Source organism: Gopherus flavomarginatus, chromosome 6, assembly GCF_025201925.1.
Source record: "Gopherus flavomarginatus isolate rGopFla2 chromosome 6, rGopFla2.mat.asm, whole genome shotgun sequence".
Taxonomy (NCBI): domain Eukaryota; kingdom Metazoa; phylum Chordata; order Testudines; family Testudinidae; genus Gopherus; species Gopherus flavomarginatus.
In genome coordinates this window covers 74,411,499-74,427,070 of record NC_066622.1, presented here as the reverse complement: position 1 = coordinate 74,427,070, position 15,572 = coordinate 74,411,499, and the positions used below count along the sequence as shown (strand labels likewise).

The following is a 15,572-nucleotide window of genomic DNA, read 5'->3' as shown; positions in this document are numbered from 1 at the left end:
GCTCCAGCATGCTGTGCACTAACGCACCATATGGACCCTGCTGCTACACACTAAAAGTTCCCTAGAACACATTGATGTACTGGGGTTTGAAACAGAACAACGTCAAAGTGCACTCAGGAACTTTTAGCAAGCATCAGCAGGAACCATGTGGACAGTTAGTGCCCAGCACGCTGGAGTGCTATAGATTTACATTCCCATTCCTTCCTGATAAGTTTGAGTGACCATTCTAGCAATGTGGATCTTCGCTAAAGCAGAATTCACTTTTCCTTTGCCCCAAACAGTCTGTTTAATCAGGAATGGAGGATGAGATTTGGGGCTGTATTGGTTTATGCTATTGCCAATACCCTCTGACTTGATAAGGTTGACTGTGTGGATGGCCAAGGTGATACAGACATTGCTAGACTGGTCTCTTGACATTCATGGATTTTTCAAAGTGTCTCTTACAGGACACTGATATATCTTCTCCCATCTGAATAAAAAGGACCTGATCTTGCAAAGTGGGAGTTGAAGAAAATCAACATTTCCATACTTGGGCCTCAAGACTCACAAAAGCGGAGATAGGGAGCCAAGGGGATCCACAGGTGACTCTCCAGCTGTGAGCCATACTGAAAGAGCAGGACACAGGAAGGAAAGTGATATATGCATTGTTTTAAAGTTAGCCCAAGTTATTACCTGCAAGAGGTTTGTTCTAATGCGCTTGTCAGTGCACTGCTTTGCCACCTCCTTGGCCAATCGAGTCACTTCATCTGATGCTTTAGCAATATCCTTGGCACACTGAATAAGGGCACGCTTGTTTCCACTAACACCTCTCACTAGGCGGGACATCTCTGCCATCAGCAGGGCCATTCGCTTTGCAGCAGCAATTATATCATTACCCTGCAGGGAACAAATATAACAATGAATGTTAGACACAAAAGGTTAGACCTGAACTGTAATCCACGCTCACTAGCAAACCCTTTCATTAAGTCAAGGAAGAAAGAACAATTCAAGTCTATTGAAAAAGATTCTTCATAAGGAGCACTGAAGATTTGTACAAATGTTTAGGAAATACTTTCCCCTCCAACGCTCAATGACAACATTTCAAAACTGAAAAGGAAAAAAAAAGGTGACCAAAGTGATAGTTTGTCCCTGAAGTGGAAATGACTAGGCTGCTGTCTGGATTTTAAGACCAAGTGTGTTCAAGTGTTATAGACATTCTAGATTTCCCCAATAAAAGCAGCATTATTGAAAACACAAGTGCCAATTAAAAAAAAAGTAAGATAAACCAAACAGTACCAATTCTCTGAAGTTAAAATGATCTACTGTGAACAGCTGAACATAAAATTTTAAATGGCATCTGAAAATGAAGCATGAAAGTATGTCAACTACACTACCACTTAATAGTATCCACAGAAGACAATGGGAAAAGAATTTATACATAAGATTTGCCACTTAACTGGACATTCTAAAGAGGAAACCATTTGTTAAAATATTTTTTCCTTCCAGTTGGCCATCTTTGCTAGTTTTCTCATAAAAATACCAAAATATATATATGATTTTTAACCAAAGAAGAACAGCTCCAATAGATTACCTTTTAATGCTTAACCGACTCTTCTCCTAGAGATGTTTCAAAGGGGAATTTCTTTTTCAAGTGAAATTATAGTAAAATACTCTTGAGAAGTATTTGTAATTGGTGACATATATGCATGACTGAGGCAAAAAGTATTTTGTCCTCAGTTCCAAAGTCAATACCACGTGCAAGAGAAGTCAAATCACTGAGATGAACTGTTAGTATATTCTGTCTCACTTTTATAATAAATTCTAGATTTGTGAAATATTCACATTTGTGGATAAAGTGAGGTATTAGCATGATGAGCTGACAAAGGAGAACAAAAATACAGCTCCTTTTGTACACTTCTTTTTTGAGCAAAAAGGTGTTAATCCTTGGGTAATAATGTGTAGAAAGTCTGTTGCAAAAAGTACACACTGAAAACCTGGTTCAGTGAATTTGTTTCCTACGTCCATGGATATTCCCTCCAGGGTTTGGTGGTATTAAATATAAAGATATTCTGACTATGTCATTGCAGGTTGCATAGTGAGATCATATAAAAAGATTTGTTACTTGTTGTTATAAATTTCAACAGTTTACTAATCCACTATGCCATTTCTAATCCATTAAAGAAAGAGGTGACAGAACAGGCAACTTTTTAATTCATTCATAAAGAGGGATAAAGTAATTAGGAATATTCAATAACATCATTTGTGAAACCCTCTAATTATCCAGCACTAGAAACTGAAAAGGACAGGAATTTTTTTTTTGAAAGCCCTATTAAAAATGAATGACTGACCACATATGACACACATACACACACACACTCTCTCTCTCTCTCTCTCTCACTGGAGAGCAACAACCTTACATATCTTGAAGCATGCCGGTTCCACAATGAAGTAAGTGACCAGCCTTGCAAAAACTTTTTTGTGTTCAGACACGAGAGAGTACTTGTGAATGTCTGAACTGCAGCTTAGCTCTCCATTGGTACCATATAAACAGTTTTGATCATAGCAACTAATGCATTCAGTGGAGGTTCTTTAAAAGGAATTCTTTCATCCAAGCCAGCATTTGCAGTACAGCCAAGTGCAAGTCAGCAGAAAGTCCTCTTTGATAACACTGCCATACAAAGCCATTCCTTGTCACATGGATTTTAGTTGAAGCCGTCAACAGAGGCAAAGCACAATAGACATGTTAAATGACTTCTTGAATGACTTAGGTTCTATTATTATCTGGAAGTCATTGAGAAACCAACCATCACTTCACAGGTGATCAGAAAATTGCCTTTTACATTTTTGAATACTGCCATACGCAGAAAGACAGATGCAATCAAAGGGAAAATAAGCCTTTTTATTCTAAAAAGTGACCCAAAAAATCAAGCTGAAATCTGGCACTGACAGACCTACCGAACTTGTGAAGCCACTCTCAATCCTTAAAATGAAGTGCAGGCAAACTTTTATTCACTCAGACTCATGGGGCCCAGCAAGTATCAAGAGTGATGCAAATGTGTCAGCGTTCCAAATGGCTGGATGCACACAGATCAGTTGCCAGTGGGAAACTGAAGAGTACCTTACTAGACCACTTGGTTGCTTCCCGATGCAGAGACTGAGCAGCGGCCAGAATGGGCTGGTTAACAGGCTGACTGGTTGGCATTAACAGCAGCTCAGGCTCGTAATCATCTTCAGTGTCAGAGGGGAGAGTGAATTCAACATCGTCTGTATCCTCCTGCTCATCTACATCTACATCAGCCTCAGTGGCTTCATTAGGCTTTGAAGGTGGCAGGGAGATTGGAGAAACAGGGATAGTTAGTATTAGAAGCAGGATTTGGTAGAAGAGCTGAGCTGGTTTAGTAATCAAACAACCTCTTGATCTATGAAAGGAAAATGAGAGCAATCCAAGGATCAGCAGAAAGGGGGCCAACCATTTCACCTGTGAACCAGTATTACTAAGAAATTAAGGAGAGAAAAAGTTAGGATTATTTGAAAGATGTGGAAAGAAATATTATTCAGATGAGTACACATGATTTATCTTATGCATTTCAAGGAAATCTGAATTTCAGAACAACATTTTCTGGCAAGATAATGATTGTATTTTTTTTTTATATAAGCCAATGAGACTAGAAGTACATGCATAGCAGACAAGGACCTAGTACTGGTGAAAACAAACTTTGCCTGTAGATGTGGTTTCACATAAGGATGTCTAGATGGGATAAGAATAGGATGAGGTAATACAGCTGCCAGACACTACTTTCTGTTCCCTTAGGGCATGGCTACACTTGCAGATGTAGAGCACTGGGAGTTAAACTCCCCTTCGGAGAGCACAGTAGGGAAAGCGCTGCAGTCTGTCCACACTGACAGCTGCTTGTGTACTGGTGTGGCCACATTTGCAGCACTTGCAGTGGCATTGGGAATGGTGCATTATGGGCAGCTATCCCAGCATGCAAGTGACTGCAATGTGCTTTTCAAATGGTGGGGGTGGAGTGGAGTGTAACAGAGAGTGTGTTGCGTATATGTGGGGGAGAGAGAGTGGGGTTTTGGGGGGCTTAGAGCATGTCAGCATGCTGTCTTGTTAGTCCAGACAGTAGCAGACCCCTCCTTAACCCCCCCCTTCTCTCTCTCACACACAGCATTGCACACTAATGGCTTGCATGCCTGCTATCAGAAACAGAGCTGTAGGGATGTGGAAATGCCCTTTCAAAGGAGTTCAAAACAATGACAAGAGTGGCCACTTGACTTACAGGGATTATGGGACATTTCCGGAGGCCCATCAGAGTGCAATAACCCAACACCTCGTTCACACTGACACCCGTGCGTTGCAGCCAAGGTGCAGCAAACATTATTCCTCTCGCCAAGGTGGAATACTAGCAGCGCTGTAGCCGCGGAGACAGAGCACTCTACATGCCTTGCCAGTGTGGACGGGGAGTAAGCTAGGGCGCCCGGGGCTCCTTTACTGTGCTGTAACTCACAAGTGTAGTCAAGCCCTTAGAGAAGTAAAGAAAAGAATTAACAACAGAGTAGCAGCAGGATTGGAAATGAAGGGCTATCAGAGTACACAGAGAACAAAAAGATTAAAGGGAAAGGAAATCATTCTTCGTAAATGAAGTTATTAGTGTTTGTTAACAGACTGAAAATGGAGTTAGGAAAACAAAGCACTGTGAATGTTTAGAGTACAAAGGGATTATGAAGAGGACTATATTGCTTTGCCATAATGTTGCAGTTATTACCTTTTTGTGTGTGAAAAAATGATGATTTAATGCCTATAGTGCAGAGTGTGGGGAGGAGATACCTAAGAAAACAACGTCACAGCATATTTTGCATGGCATGTTACCATAGCCAACACTTCTAGGACCATTGCATTATACAAAATTACTAATCACATTCTTCATACCAGATGAAGGGAGTGAAACAAGCCAAACAATCCTTATCAAGAAGGTATGTATTTTCTAATGGGCCTTGTTTTTAAGGCAAGGCCTTTTATGGACAAAATCTACACAAGAAAAACATTGAAAGGGAAAAGCTATAATTTAAACTCAAGAAGTGACTCATTTAAAAAAAAAAAAAACGTAATCATGCAGAGCATTTTCCAGACATTACACAATATAAGCCCCTTTTGATTGATGGGCTTTATAATTCTTTATACTGAAGCCTAATTTAACTCTCAAAACCTAATGCCAAAGCTATGCTGATACAGAGAATGCAGAGGCGGAAACTGACCCACCTGGGCTTATGGACCCTCCATAAGACATTATGGAAGTGAGAGAACTCCAGGGTTTGCCCAGTGAAAAACGACATTTGTAAAAGGATTAAATTGGTAACTCTTGAGTCTTATAAAGACAGAGCATTAAGAAGCCTGTTAAAAAAATATTAAGCATTCCCTCTTCATCCCCCCCAAAAAAGATATAGACGTGTCTGTTTGTGACAATAAAACCCCAGGAAAACACAAAAGTGAAAGATTGGCTTTGTGAACTGACAGCCTGCCTCAGCCTGAAGTCCGGCAGGCTTGGGATGAGCTGGATCTTGTGTCTCATGATCTGTCAAGTCCCACACACCATGCTCAGTGTCTGCCATGCTAGATTTTCTCCATAAGAGAAAGCCACCTCCTGTGGCTGCAGTGGAAAGTTAAAGACTCATCTTTTAAATACACCTCTACTCCAATATAACATGATCCGATATAACATGAATTCGGATATAACGCAGTAAAGCAGTGCTCAGGGAGGGCAGGGCTGTGCACTCCGGCAGATCAAAGCAAGTTCGATATAAGGTGGTTTCACCTATAAAGCAGTGAGATTTTTTTTGGCTCCCGAGGACAGCGTTATATCGGAGTAGAGGTGTAGCTTCTCTGAGGATCATTACTGCTCAAAAGAAAACATTTTAAAACTAAACCCAGAGTAAATCCAAGATGGTATCCATGATCTGTGGGGAAGAGTGGGAGCAGGGGACACACACCATGGGACACTGCAATTTCCTGAAGTTGTACTCATGGGACCAACTTGCTTTGCAGCTGGTGTGACTTTAAAACCATGAACAAAGGATGAAAAGTTAGACTTCAATTTCCTGGTTTTGTTGGTTTGAATCACTCTTCTTGAAAGGTTCTGAAAATGTTTGTTTTATAAGCCAGAGTTTATCTTAGAGTTTAGACTGATGCTAAAAACAGGAGAAGTTGTACATTGTTATTTTTTTAAGCCGTATTGGTGTTTTGCTCTCATAGGTAAATATTTTAGTAGGCATATTACTTAACATATAAACTACATATGGTAACCAAATATTTCAGTACATATTGTATTTAATTGTATTGTCAGCTTTAAAATCCAAACCACTAAGCACTTTTCAAAAAGTGCAAATTATAACCCATTGTTCCTCAAAATTACCTTTCAAGATGATTAACACGATAAAGGAGTAATCCTTTTGGGATATAAACACACACAGGTAACAATAAAGCAAGCAGAAAATATACTGAACTTCTCATGTAAAACACAGTTCTAGTCGGAAAAGTGGCTCCAAAATGGATTTGTGAGGTTTCTTGTTTATTACATCAATGATCCTTATCAATTTTCCTCATTTTACAAGTAAAGAGGCCTTTTCCAACTCAGTGCTCCTAACTCATTAGAATTTGTTCTCATATCATCCCAAACAATGGCAATGCTGCAGACCAAATTCTGCCCTACAAGTTACACCTGTGGAAGCCCACACCTAATGCCAGAATGGGCTTTTTACAGCTGCAAATGAGGGCAGAATTTGTTTCTATAACTGTAACATAGCAAAAACCTACAGTGATGTGCAAGCCAGAATAGACTCAGTGTGTGTAAGCGTGACTGAATAAAAAGGAGTGAGGTGGTCTCATTTTTATACTATCACTTTGACCATAACTGCACCTTACAAACTTTAAAGTAATTTCTACACAGTATATTTATACAGCTATTGTAGAAAGGCTCTCCCCAGAATTAACACAACTCAGCTCACAACTGCTGCAAGTTTCACTTTTCCTATGCATGGAATTCTAATGCATCAAGCATTAATGTCCCAATTCAGTGCTAATTATGACCCTTTAAACTGAATGATCTTTGACCCCAAAGTCATACAATGGCTTTTAATAATAAGGTGTCCTAACAAATAGTACCTTCCTAGAACACACAGCTCAAAAGGATAGGGATTATTTTAAACAAAGATGATACATCTTCTAGAAACAGATGGCTCAGGAGGAGAAGAGTTAAATGGATGAGCCACCTACAGTCACCCAATCTAGCCTGATGGGTTGGTTTCTGTGATGTCCAGCAGAACTACTTACAGTAGTTGTAACATAGTTATCAATTTCCTACCTTAAAAAGGCAAAAAATATCAATGGTTCTGTGACATACTCACTAGCTTTGATGACCACAAACACAAAGTGAGCATGGAAGGCAAACCCATGTTTACACAGAATGTAAGGTGCATTATAGTAGCTCTCCACATAAGAATGACCTTGAGAGAATCTGTTCTGCTATTTTATGTTTTGAAGGTAAAAAGCTTCTAATTTCTCCAGCAGCAATGATTCAAGAATCGCTATCCAGTGGATGGTATAAACATTCAAACTGAGTGGCTTCACTATTTCAGGGATGCTATAATCAAGGGCCTGTCTACTTCACAACAAGCCTGGCTTAATTCTGTGGCAATCCTCTTGTGTTCTGCAGCCACATTATAGCAGTGAGGAGATTCTGTGGCATCTTCCAACTGCATTTTCATATTTAATTAAAAAAAAAAAAACTAATTATAAAATTGTACCCTTTGTTTCATGTAATATAAAATTCCATTTATTTTATTCTGCCCCCAACATTTACATTTTCAGCACACTCCAGAACTTAGGGTAAGTCTACTGAAGTGCAGCTGCAGCTACACCACTGTAATGTAGACACTTCCCTTCTGTTGCTGTAGTGTGTTTATTCCAGTTGCTGTAGTAAATCTGTCCTCTTGAGAGGAAGTAGGTAGGTCAATGGTAGAATTCTTCCATCGAACTAGCTGTATTTACAGCAGGAGTTAGGTCGATCTACTTACATCACGCAGGGTGCAAAATTTTTCCACAGCCCTGAGCAATGTAGTTAGGTTGACCTAAGTTTTAGGTGTAGATCACTGCTTAGCAGTACAAATATATACATTCTTCTATAAAAGGAGGTCAGGAGAAAGCAGGAGGTTTTGAAGCTGCAGAAGGGGAAACTAGGAGGTGGTTCCAGCATCTGAGAAGCTGTGGAAGGCAGTCTGGGTTTGTGGGATAAGCACATTAATTTGGCATGTTAACCAGTTCACTAGCACTTAACGATATTGCCACTGAAATATGCATCATTAGTTTTCAAAATTAACACCCCATGAAGGCATATGGAGCATGTCATGTCTCACAGAGCCATTTTTTAGGGATTTACACACATCATTGCATTGACTCCTAGTCTGAGAAGTATACAAGGTTGGAAAAATGAATGCCTGTAAATCTTCAGCATAATGCTGTGACAAATATCCAGCTGTTTAATCATGGCATACACAGAATCCCACCTACAATGCTTCGTTTTATCCAGGAAATGAAAGGAATGGCAACAGCTGACTTTGGACAGTCAAGCTCATGATTGGTTCTGGAGAATGATTCTGATTTCTTTCAGTTCTAGATCTTTGACTATTATTTCTCATTTCCAGAGATAAACATCTTTCTTACATTAGTTGTTAAGAGTCAATAGAAACAAGCCTTTTTATACACTTCACTTACCTTGCTAGACCATTTTCGGGCTTCATCGTGTAGCTGCCTAGCAGCCATCATCATGGGCTGATTAATCACCTCTCCCGCTTTCTGCTCTGGGAACTCTTCATCCTTCTCTTCGGGAGGAGGTGGTCTGGGTGGTGGAACTTCACCCTCTGGAAGGGGTGGTTTTGGAGGCGCAAGTTCATCAGTCAGCTAAGCAAGAAAGGAATATATTCTGTACACTTGAAAATATACTCACACAAAACATGGTACCAGGTTGTTAGACTCTGCAGGACAATGAGCAGCTCATCCTGTCTCACATTTAAAAAGGACTCTCCATCACAAGAAAAGTACGTTCATAGTAGTTTACGCCTTTTCACACTGAAGGCTGACCCGCTAAGTTTCTGGCGCTGACTGGCCAAATACAAACTACCATTTTTATTTAAAGAATAAAACAAATGTTTTCCATTTGGTCAAAATCAGTACTTCTCCTCTACCTTAAACTCAAATCATTGCCCTGGACTTATGGCGTCTGCTTAATAGAAAGGGTAGGACAACTCCATATAAATTCACAGAGGTTCCTTTTCTCCCAAAAGCACATTGCAGGATCCATGTAACCAGAGATATAAATGGATCCAAAAGGATTCATTTTAGAGGGGCAGGGGAAGAGTGGCATGAAAGCAGCAAGAAAAGCCTGTGCTATTCCCTTGTCTTGTAGTTAGAATATGCTCTGTGGCTTACCTCTCTAAGTGCTGTTTTACACTAGATGAGGCTTAAACTAAACCATATCACAGGCAAAAGTATGGGAGATCATAACCAACATGAACTAGTGGGCAGAATTTGAGACTTCCCCACTCCTCACTACATGAGATAAAGCATAGAAGAGTGAGGTGATGATATTTCTAATCATTGTATTTGCTAAGACAAAAATTACAACCATTGCGCTGAAAGACACTCTCTTTAGAAGATGAAGTTAATTTCTGTATTTCGTGTTTGAAAGTTCTGTCACTTAAGAAACATGGATCTATAAAGCAAACAATGGATGGAGTCTAGCTGTCTCAAAGGTTGCCTCTCTCCCTGCTTCAGAAGGGTTCTGTGATGTTTGTACCTCATCCAAAGTCCACTGAAGTCAACTAAAGTCTTCCATTGACTTCAGTGGTCTTTATATCAGGCTCTTTCATGAAGTGCTTCAATCTTAAATTAAGCAATTATGCTAGCTTCTAAAAAAGGACCACCAAAGCTATTTAAAAGTGAAAAGTGAAGTCCAGTACATCCCCGCACGACTCTACCTGAACCGACGTGTCTCTGAAAAAAGTTTTATTGTCACTGGATGCAATCAGTATTTTAATCAGTGCAACTCAAATATACTATTACTGAGAAAATGAACTGCACTTACATGAAGCTGCTCAATGTCAGGGGGAGGAGGAGGAGGGAAATCAGGTTCTTGAGGCTGGAAGGCTTCTCTGACTTTTGCCACAGCTCCCAGAATCCTATATCCAGAATCCAGGAAGCTCTTCTGCAAACCTGATCAGAAGATCCAATGCTTAATTTAATATGTCCTTGTTACCTTGCATGCTTGGGGAAGGTGGGGGGCAGGGGGAGAAGCACTACTCTCAGGAGTATTTGCAGTTTGCACAATACCTGGTTCAAATTATTTAGGTACCTTCAAAATTTAGTTGCAAAATATAATGGTATTTAAACAACAGACAGCATGTTGTACAGTGAGTTTTAATTTTTGGAATGTTAATTGTAGAATAGCCAGTGGGTTTAAACCAGTGCTAAGGCTGGAGTAAGAATCTACTATGAATAGCCAAAGTAGACTCAGGCACAAACAAACATCTTGCCATTTTACAGAAAAAATACAGGTGGTCCTCTTGCCAGCACATTTCAAATATTCACCTGGGACAAAGATAACAAGACACAAGTCTCTTCATAGGTGGTAACAAAAGTAGTAACAAACTAAGGGCTATCCTGTTCCCTTTAACTCACTGGAGGATTTCTCATTGAATTTAATAGAAGCATTAAGTAATGTGCATCTTGATTGCACAATACTAGGATTTTTGAGGTCATGATATATGAACAAGGAGAAAAACTAATACATCTCTACCTCGATATAACACCGCCCTTGGGAGCCAAAAAAATCTTACCACGTTATAGGTGAAACCATGTTATATTGAACTTGATTTGATCCACCGGAATGTGCAGTCCCCCCGCCCCCCCGGAGCACTGCTTTACCATGTTATATCCAAATTCGTGTTATGCTGGGTGGCATTACATTGAGGTAGCGGTGTAATTTCAAATCTGCAAAAGCTTCAAGCATTAAAAAGGGGAAAAATGCTCTTTGCTTAATCCTTACCAGGATCGGAAATGTTTCCTGCCACAGCTTTAGCATCCATTACCATTGGTGATATAGTTTTGCTTAAGTCGTCAGAGGCTGCCTTAACAGCTTCACGGAATTTGAGATCCTCTGAATTTTCAACCTCCTTCTTTGCCACCAACAGAATCCGGTTTGCTCGCCGAGCAATGCTGGTGGCACCAGCTACAAGCATCTGAGGTTGGATATTAGCCATTGCAACTTTACATTTATCTAGGTCTTTCTTAATAGCTTCTTCCGATGCATCCAACAGAGACTTGGTATCAATTGCTTCATCTACCAACCCTAGGATAAAAATTGAACATGTTAACATTCCACTTCCATGTATGAAAAGGGAAATGGGTATTTAGGGCTCAGGAGGTTGTTCACATTTGGAAGTATTTACTCTTCTGAATGTTTGGTTCCTTAGATACAGAGTTTAGATTGTTAGAGAAAAGTGTGCCAGAGAAAAGTTACATACAGTAGCACAAAGATACAGCATCATCTTCATCATCTGTAACAACTTAAAACAAATTTTCCCAACTACTGTCATAGGTCACCTTGAAAGAAAGGACAAGAAATGCCATATCTAGAAATGTTATTGCATGAACAGTATATAATCCACAATCCACTCATGCCTGCCCTCATCCACAGCATGCCTGCAGCAACATGTACCACATCAGAAAGGGTGACTTCTAGAAGAAATTTGTTTTGATTGACAAGATATCCCAGTGTGGAAATACCATGTTGAAAGTGCATTAGAAATACCTATGTAAGTTTGAACTAGAGCAGCAGTTCTCAAACTGTGTGTCGGGACCCCAAAGTGGGTCTCAACCCCATTTTAATGGGGTTGCCAGGGCTGGCTTAGACTTTCTGGGCCCCCCTGGCCTGAGGCAATGGCTCCCCGCTAGGGTGGCGACGCATGCGCAGGCTCAGGATTTGATCCCCTCTCCTGGGGTCCTGTAGTAATTTTTATTATCAGAAGGGGGCCGTGGTGCAATAAAGTTTGAAAACCACTGAACTAGAGAATAATGGATGGGTTTCATTTAGCACCTATATTGAAACAAGAAACCAGTATTGTTAGTACTATGGAACATAGGTGTTTTCCTGGGTCAAACTGTAGGCCTGCTATTTATTTCAGACATAAAAAGTTGTGCAGCCATTATTTCAACAAGAATTCTTTACCTGTCATTTTTTCCACATTATCAATCCATTGGTTTTTCATGGTCTCAAAATGTTCATAAGCAGCTTGATTTCCAGGGTTTCTTAAGAGAATACGAGCAGCTGATATTACCTGCCAAATGTCAAATATTTAATACAAAAATATTGTTACACAGGGACACTCTACATTCTCATGAAAATACACTACTTTTAATACAACTAGTTGTCCAGTTTTACTTTTAATACTTATATGTCAATTTTAGTTCCACTATGAAAAGCCTTCAGCTGCACAAAGAATTCCACAGTGTGAAAATGTTTTAAAATTGCCCTTGGACACCAGGTATCTCGAATTCCAATTCACATGTCACACAAAAACATCCACTTTCATGATACAATTTTGCTCAAAGGAGTTAAAGCAAATGAGCAGTATACAGCAAACACAGATCTATATGACTGTACAAAATTATGCTTTTACATAAAGTTAGAAAATCATTTTAAAAGAAATGAAAGAAATTGTTTTCTACTCATATATGTTTTGTTAAAAATAATTTGTTAGGAGGAAAATTCATTGGAATTACTGCCCAAAAGTTGGAGAGCATGAAACTGTCTCCATCATCTATTCAGCCTTGTTGTATGTAATGGCTAAACACAATATCCTCATTTTTATAGTTCCACTTTAAAATGGACGTCACAACACAAATACATACAGATTTCTTCACGTTAGTTACATCTTAACACAAATGCTAATGGTAATATCACCAACAACTTGTTTTGGTGAATGGGATCATACAGAAAATTCCTTTGGAGATTAACAATGCCAACTAATTTATCATATTTCTGAGATGAGTAAAGAGACCTGCGGCGTGAGTTCTCTTGCTGATTTAACAGCTGCCTGAATGCCTTCCACAGTGGTTTTATTAGCAGTTCCAACAGCAGCTGCTTTTTCTGCTGTTGCTCCAAGTCTCGCAGCATGGTTTTCAAAGTTTGCTGCCCTTTCATCAAACACCTGTGAGAGAAAGTGCATTAATAGCAGTTTGCCCTCTCAAAGAGATGCTTTCTTTTCTATTCAGAGCGTCATATCATACCCTGCACCATGATGTCTGACCAACTAATAGATTTACTTCAGACACTGGGGGGATTTGAACCCAAGATTTCCTATTTACTAGTCAGGTGCTTTTACCAATTAGCATCTTCAGACAACAATGTTTTACTTTGTAATTCTTATGTTATTGCCAAGTTTTTCTAATCGAATTAACAGCATTTTAAACTGCTAATCCATCCTGTACAATCTGTTGGCAAGGGGTGTTATCACACTTCCACTGATGCATGGTATTTCTTACATTATTCTGTACTAGAACTAGTCAGGAATGCCTCACACTGCATAATAAAAGGCATTTTGTCACAGCAGCTTTGAACCCATAGCTCCCTACGAATTTGCTTACCAAAAACTAGGTGTTGTTGATGGGAAGAAAGCAACATATGCCAAAGGTTATGACTGTCATTCTTGATACAATTATTTCTAATTCATTAGAAGTTACACAGATTTTTCCTAAAAGGCTTTCATATGTTTAATTTTAAAAGTAAGAGAAATAAAACAGAAAAGAATTTTCCATGGAAGGTTATAATAAAGTGGATATTTATTCTAGAAACTAAAACGTTCTAAATAGAAAAATCTCTATACACACACACACACACTCTCTGTTTTATGTATTTATTTTTGGAATATATGCTCTAGTCTTTGGGGGGGGGGGATCAATCCTGCAAAGCCAAATTCTCAGGCATCTGTAATCATTCTGGCCCTATGCCAACCAGCTGGCCAAATACAACTTCCAAGTACAGCACTTCGTACACTTTGCATAAAGCCAGCGATCAGACGCATAGAAAGTGGGTTTCATATTGAAAAAAATTAGGTCTAACACATTAATTGATGCGTCCTTGCATGAACATGATCAGCATCTATTACATATAAAACTATAAAAATGATTAACTAGTTTAAGTACCCATCTGTCATACAAGTAGCTTAAGAATGTCAATAGTATCAGGACAGGAAGATCCTTGGTAAAATCCTAGGATTTACTGAATGTTTAAGGATTAATTTTCCAGTGAATCATGACACAGCCTTCAACTCCCAGTAGTTCAGACTACTGCTCTTCCATTCTTTATTAGCAATTATGGATCAGAAGAGTAAGGGCAAAACCTTGTTTTGTAAAACTGTGTAGTTAAGTATTAGAAGCTGAATGTAAGAAAATATTGGTTGTTCCTACCACACTTACCTCATCCCTATTGGGCGCATCAGGAGGTGCAGTGGCTGCCACTGCCAATAGTTTAATTGGGGTTGTAGTGTCACTAAAAATATCAGAAACCTCCTGGGTCATAGCTTCTTGCATCCTTGTTTTCAGATCCTGAAAAAAATGGCATGAAAATTGTAAGATTTTGTAGGACCATCAAATCACAGAAACAGCATTCTTGCAAAAACAAAGTTCATGGGACCACACAAAATGGCAACCAATAGAAATATCCTCTACCAAGTATTTTTAAATACTGCTTCTTAAAGCCATCTGTAATGTTAATCCTTTGGCTACTAGTGATTACAGACCAAATTACCATTGAGGGAATGAATAGTATAGTATGAGACCTTAGATAGCCTCACATAAATAGCTGCTGATGTGGTATCTTTGGTAAGTGAAAAACTTTAAATACTTGGCCAATTTTCTGAGCAACCCCTTCCATGTACAAAACACATCCTGCTACTCATCAGGAATCGCAGACAGAATAGACTCTTTAAATTAATCTCTCTATCCCAAGCACATCAAGATTTGGTCCCTAAAGTATGAAATCAAGTGCTTTAAGTCTCACTTGAAGCATGGAGCTCTCTATACTTCCAGTGAAAGCTGCTTCCACACTCACGTATTCAGTGTAAGTTTTCCTATGCTACTTCATACTGAATTTAATATTTATTTAACCACCCCACCAGCATGAGCAGAGGCTTCCACAGCACTTAAACTGCTATAAAATGGTGACAGTTCTACCTATAGTGAAGTTTTACCTTCAAAGAATCCTGGAGCTGAGTGGCAATCGCCCTAGCCTGAGGAGACTCTCCTTCTCCTCTTGCTGCCAGATCAGCTAGCTGGGCAGCCAGCTGTTCTACACGGTCACATTTGGCAAGGAGATCTTGACGATAAGGTCCTATCATGACATTGGCTAAACGACGACCTTCAGCCACCAGTCCCCGGATTGCAGCCTGGCCTACAATAAAATGAAGTACTTCAATAATTCACAGACCCCAGACGTAGAGGGAGAAACTCAGTTATACTGTCACGTGAGTAGCAATTA

General features: G+C 39.4%; 1 protein-coding gene across 2 annotated transcripts in view; it reads right to left on the bottom strand.

Moving 5' to 3' along the window:
- The window catches only part of VCL (vinculin), a 108,876-nt gene that overhangs the window by 9,425 nt on the left and 83,879 nt on the right, over positions 1-15,572 (bottom strand). The window contains exons 12-20 of one of the 2 annotated variants that reach the window (XM_050960034.1): positions 15,286-15,485; positions 14,513-14,641; positions 13,096-13,245; positions 12,264-12,372; positions 11,082-11,384; positions 10,122-10,249; positions 8,753-8,938; positions 3,098-3,295; positions 673-876 (exon numbers count right to left, since the gene is read on the bottom strand). In XM_050960034.1, coding sequence (XP_050815991.1) covers positions 673-876; positions 3,098-3,295; positions 8,753-8,938; positions 10,122-10,249; positions 11,082-11,384; positions 12,264-12,372; positions 13,096-13,245; positions 14,513-14,641; positions 15,286-15,485 — 1,607 coding nt within the window. The remainder of the gene's footprint in view (positions 1-672; positions 877-3,097; positions 3,296-8,752; positions 8,939-10,121; positions 10,250-11,081; positions 11,385-12,263; positions 12,373-13,095; positions 13,246-14,512; positions 14,642-15,285; positions 15,486-15,572) is intronic. The other variant, XM_050960035.1, reaches the window with a different exon arrangement.